This window comes from Wyeomyia smithii, chromosome 1, assembly GCF_029784165.1.
Source record: "Wyeomyia smithii strain HCP4-BCI-WySm-NY-G18 chromosome 1, ASM2978416v1, whole genome shotgun sequence".
NCBI lineage: Eukaryota > Metazoa > Arthropoda > Insecta > Diptera > Culicidae > Wyeomyia > Wyeomyia smithii.
The window spans coordinates 150,812,247-150,818,311 of record NC_073694.1 but is presented as its reverse complement, the minus strand read 5'-3'; the positions used below and the strand labels follow the sequence as shown (position 1 = coordinate 150,818,311).

At 38.5% G+C, this 6,065-nt stretch overlaps 1 protein-coding gene across 1 annotated transcript in view; it reads right to left on the bottom strand.

Moving 5' to 3' along the window:
- Positions 1–2,384: 2,384 nt before the first annotated feature.
- Positions 2,385–6,065, bottom strand: part of LOC129733829 (uncharacterized) — a 14,497-nt gene continuing 10,816 nt past the window's right edge. Inside the window, exons 2-3 of the mRNA XM_055695355.1 lie at positions 3,300–3,460; positions 2,385–3,243 (exon numbers count right to left, since the gene is read on the bottom strand). Coding sequence (XP_055551330.1) covers positions 2,875–3,243; positions 3,300–3,460 — 530 coding nt within the window. The 3' untranslated portion in view covers positions 2,385–2,874. The remainder of the gene's footprint in view (positions 3,244–3,299; positions 3,461–6,065) is intronic.

Below are 6,065 nucleotides of genomic sequence, written 5' to 3'. Positions count from 1 at the left end.
AACTGGTGAATCTACATAAAGCTGTTTGTTACAATAAAGCGTTGTTGCATTCGAGAGTGCTCGCAAATAATAAGCTCGAAACGAAGTTTTCCTTTTTAATAATTTAATTTACTTGATTAGTTTTCGAGTTATGCAGAAATTTGTGTTCCATTTGTGTGCGAGCCCTCCTTTCAGAGGAGGGAAGGGTCTCGAACTACCACATAAATATTAGCCTGGGACACGCTTATATGGGAAAAAAGCGATGGTGTTATTTTTTCACCCCGATGCACTTTTCGTGTTCCTTGTGGGTTCTATAACAACTGTGTAACTTTTCAGATCGATCGGTGGAACTATATTTTTACGCCCGGTTTTTTAAGTTTCCATACGATTTTCAAATCCACTTTTTCAAAACTTATTCTCTAGAGATGTCCAGTTGGCTCCAAAAAATATATCGATACATGACTTTTGCAGGTAATTTTTCTGGGAAACTCTTCTGCAGACCGTAAGACGGTACGATGCTTGTAAAAATAGCTATTCCCCTCAAACTGATTGAATATCCTACGAACAGCTCAACAGAAGCAAATAAATTTACAGTACACGGCAAGTAAATATTGACCGTCATTTCAAGGAAATATTCACTTCGTATTATGTCCACTTCAAAGTTGCCATACACTTTGACGACGTTAGTTTTGTGTTTTGATAGTATATAAAGTTTTGTTGAAAAATTGTATGGGAAACTATTTTGAATCTCGCGAAATTTTTCGAAAAGCTCGGGAATCCTGGGATCCCGGGAATCAATATTTCTGTTCCCGGGATCCGGGAATCCCGGGAATCAATATTTCTGTTTCCGGGATCCGGGAATCCCGGGAAAAGGTAATTCCCGGGAAATCGTTCCCGGGATTGCAAACTCTAATGTTGGCTACACGATGTTTGACAGATAGATCCCCCTTGGGTTTTGCTTATGACTTTATGTTTTTCATTAGTTCGATTTATAATATTATGAAAATTGCTTCGTAATTGAGACCGCTATCAAAAGTGCTCCATAATTTTTTATTTGATGAGACATAAAATAACATTAGATTGTTCGTAGTAATTTATATTCGTATACTACAGTGGTTCCCAACGTGGGGTCCGCGGTCGGCAAGGGGACCGTGAGGCTCTTTTAAGGGGGCCGCGAAGCTCTTGGTGTAACTAAAATTTGTTTCCAGATATCTGTGAGAAAGAAAATTTTTAACTATTCTGCATATTAGGAGCAAGACGTAAAACAACGTGAACTAGGAGGACGATATGAGACTGCAATATGAGGCATCGTATTGCAAAACCTGCATCTAAAATTGTTAAGGAATGGGGCGCGAAGCTCTCTGTGCTTCGAAAGAGGGCCGCGGAGCTATTTGTGTTTAACAAAAAGGGCCGCGGTGCCAACAAGCTTGGGAACCACTAGTACACTGTATAAACCTGGCGAGGCAGCTCATTTCATGATTCAGTTACCCGTTCCAGGTCAGACGCTGTTGCACGCCACCCGTAACATGCCCTTAACATTCTCACGTCGTACGACCAAAATTTCCATAGGGGGTTGGTTATCCGATCTCCGCTAAGGTTACTTGTATCCCGGTTAGCTCCTCTTAGAAGTTGGGATAGGAGTTACTGAATAGAGTTGAGTGACCACAATATTTTCAAAGTAGTTTCAAATGATACGATTGAACATCCAGCGGTTATCAACTGGAGAAATGGCGGCAGAGTACTGTCAAAAAGTTGATGATCAGAACGATAAGCGAGTTGTAGGGTACCTGAATGAACAGTGGAGACATATCCACAAGACGATCAGCACCACAGCACGAAAAGATTGACACTGAATGAAACCCTTTGGTTCCACATCCTGCGTTAGAGTAGCCAGTGCGTTAGCGGACGCTTTAATGACGTTTGAAGCAGGTTGAAGGAGGGCTGGCATGCTGAGAAATGGCACCACGAAGTCTCACATGCTCCTAGGTTTTGCGAACGTATCGGTATTATTAGTATAAACCCTAGAGTCGTGGATAAGGGCTTTGGACCTCTCAAGAGGGAGGCTGCGAGGATAGGGCTTGTCATAAATTCTGCCAAAACGAAGTCGCATGAATCATGAAGTGTACAAGGCATAGTCAAGCGAATAAAACACGGCAGGGACAGTCAGTATTTTTTTACCATTCCTCTGTGAATTTGCGTTTCCAACTGCAATCGTAGCTAATAATTTCACTAACCAAATCAACAGTTAGCGAAATAGTTAATCAACCTATTACAAGTTTTTGTCGCTAAATACCATTAATTGATTTAGCCAAATGGTACTCAACATTTGTATTCAGTATTTGAAGAGATTTTCTTCGCTAACAAGCCTGCTTTATATTGCCAAAAATAATGAAATCGAACAATCGTCTGGTGTAGTACATTTAATTTGATTGGTATCCTGAAATCTGCTGTATAACATTGTAAAATCCAGTAAACAACAAAAATGTAGCATTGTACAATCTTTTTATCTTTTCTCTATTATGTGCTGGTTTCGTTTAATGGCTAGCTAAGGTAACATTATTTCAAGAACAGTTTTCGTATATTTTTCAAATCTACTCCAATGACAACTGTTTTAGACACGGTTATCGCTGATAATGGCTGTATATTTGGTAACATCTATTCAAAACTTATTCCTCGGGTTGCAGGTACAGCGGATTTTTCATTTCGTATTTAAAAACAGTTTCCGAAACTGTGTTTGAGTGTATGCGGTGTAAAACTTTTAAAAATAGTTCGATGATTTCCCGACTTTTACTGTCCTCATTCATCAATTTATTCCCTCATATTTGGATCGTAGTTCCAATCTTCTCTTTTGGTTGAAATCTACTGTTCGGTACTTCAACTTCTTCATGCTAAGCCCTAGTCAACTCTTAGTGTCATACTTTTACAAAAGCGACTCTGGATTCCCGGAAAAGTAAACCTCGATTCAACCTTTGCCAGCTCTTCGTAGTCCATTACGAATGTTTCGACGAAACCCACTTTGGCGGCTGGAACTTGCGACCCAATGGCGGTGAACACAGTGGAGGTTAGCTTAAGTCCAACGGCTCGACACAATGGAGCTCGGGCGCGTAGAATCTCCGTCGCTATTCCACGACCACGATACTTGGGTGTAACGGACAGTCCTAGCGCCGAAAGATACGCGTCCACCTGATAGGTTTCGTGCACCTTGCTGCGGTCGGTCATATACATGACGGCATCATGAACATCGCGCCAGCGAGGGCCATGGATCTTCAATTAAAATCTTATCAAGTTTCATGTATCCACAAGAAAAAACAAACACTTACGACAGAGTCATGTTTGTCATCTTTGCAGGAAGCGTACGTCATATTAAGGCCAACAATTTCATCTGAACCCTCCCTGAAACAAACCAACGCCAGCCGCTGTTTCACTACCTCTCGCCACAGTGCGTAGATGTCATCAACACTTTGCTGTTCCTCCGCAAGCTCTGGGACAGTCAATATGGAAATATAAAAGAAAATTTATTGGCATTAATTATTATTAGTATATTTTTTTTTCTTAAAGGGGGGGATTTGTTAGTAGTTTAAGTATTTATGATAACTATAAGTAAATAATGAGTTTTTTGTATGTCCAATCACAAATCGTGACTTCTCAACACTGTTAGAAATTTGTAATTTTAATTATTAGGATTTTATTGCTTTCGCAATTAGAATTTATCATTCGTGGGGATTTAAACCTACTTGTCAAAAAATGGGAAGTAAACTTACAACTAACTTAATTGCTAACTTATTGGCTATAGAGAGAGCTTATCGTAGCAATTGAGGATTGCAACGATTTTTGTCGAAAATTGTTAATAATTTTATTCGACATAGCTTCTAATGTTTCAACACCAGTAAGTCTATGTAACTCGAGTGAACCAAACCTAGGAGAACGCTTCAAAATTATTTTCAGAATTTTATTCTGAATCCTTTGGAGCGTTTTCTTCCTTGTTGAACAGCAACTTGACCAGATCGGTACAGCATAAAGCATTGCTGGTCTAGAAATTTGTTTGTAAATCAAAAGCTTGTTCTTTAAACAAAGTTTAGAATTTCTGTTAATGGGAGGATATAAACATCTCGTATATTTGATGCACTTGGCTTGTATACTCTCAATGTGCTCTTTGAAAATATGTTTTTTATCGTAAATTAGTCCCAAGTACTTAACATTGTCAGACCAACTTAAAATAACCCCATTCATCTTGACAACGTGATTATTGTTTGGCTTGAGGAATGAAGCCCTATTAATTATTATTTGAGATTAAGAAGCATTGAGAGAGATTTTCCACTTTTGCAAGTAGGGGGATTAGGGGCATAATGAGCACACGGGGCGAAATGGGCACCCCTCTTTTATACGAAACTACGCATTTTTTAATACAATATGGTATGTGGAACTCTTCCCTAGTTACTATAGTATCTCTTTATGTAGAACAAAAGTGATTTGTCTGTTTGGAAATATATTGAAAAAATCAACTTGGTTCCCGAATGTTGGAAAAATTATTATTATTGCCCACTAAAAATTAAGCTTCTACGGTCGTTTAAATAGCTCAATCAAGTATGTAGACACGTCAATATGACGTATGGGTCGTACCCCAAATTTCACCGTCATTGAAGTTTTGATTTTAGGCTAAAATTAGTGTTAAAATCTCATGTAACTTGAACTAATTCGATAGGGGCGAAATGGTCACCTTTAGGTGGGGTGAAATGAGCACACCTTGTCACATAAACTTACCTGAAATTCATCTCAGTAGACTTGTGAGTTTGTCTGTTTCCATAGTCAGTGTTTGTTTACAGCGATGGTGCGAACATATATTGGAAAATCTTTGAGACCGAATCGGCCAGAAAAAGGGACTGCATGCAGAATTGGCCATCATAAAGCGCTACGGGACATTCACGAAACAAGCCGCCAAGTATCACGGCATCCCGCGACAAACGTTGGCCCATTTGTTGTACTTCTACACAGTTTCAAGATATGTTTTATAAGAGTGCTCATTATACCCCGTGGGTGCTCATTATGCCCCAGTGGGGTGCTCATTGTGCCCCACACATCGACTGATTGCTAGTTTTTGATGCATGAATCTAAATTGTGTTTTTGACCATTATACTATAAACTTTTCAATTTGTGAATAGTGTACCTTTAATTTTAGATAGTTAATTCAAGTTTTGCACTGAAGACAGCTTAAAATTTTTGTCGTTTTCCATGCTTAAATCAGCAACCAAGTTAGGGTGCTCATTATGCCCCTATTCCCCCTAGGAAGGAAAAAAATCTAAACTTTTCTGCAATCGACTGCATATGACACGAAGACTTTTTCCAGAACAATGACTTTGTGCATTCTGTACGCAAATCAGGAAGATCTGAAGTGAATATGTTGTACAGGACTGGGCCCAAGCTGAACCTTGAGGCACACCTGCTCTGACAGGAAATCTATCAGATTTTGTATTCTGATTATTAGTATATATGTTTAATTTTTGGTTCGTTCTAAAATAAAATGAAGTAAGTACAGAGTAGGGACAAGGAAAACTTAAAAAAAACAATTATTGTAAATAACCAATAAACGTTACGTACACAACCACAGTCTGCTGCTAATTATCATTATAGATTAACGACGATTAACGAATTGTCTGTCTGATTTTTCGAAATCCTCGATGATAATTTTTAGTGCAAATTTTTCCTGAAAATACTACCGGAACTATACTTATAATACAAAACTGTTGATACTCATATTAATAGACTCCAAAAGCAATGGTCATGCAAAGGTGCTCCAGATGGGTACGGAACCACTTGTTTCAGTTTATTGACTGATTGTTAATATTTGCTCAATCTGTTTGTATATTGATACGGGTTTTTCGACATGGTATGGGGTTTCGTATCTAAATAAAACCTACATGTCAATTCGTTTGCTAATTTACTCATACTGGTCTATGTAGTTTATGCTTTGTTTCAAACATAGGGTAAGCTACTTTCCCATCTGTCGCGTCTGTTTCATCTAACCGTTTTTGTTTTCAATAAAAACCGGTAGAGCTTTGATGGTTTTGTTATCAGCAGTGTTTTCAAAA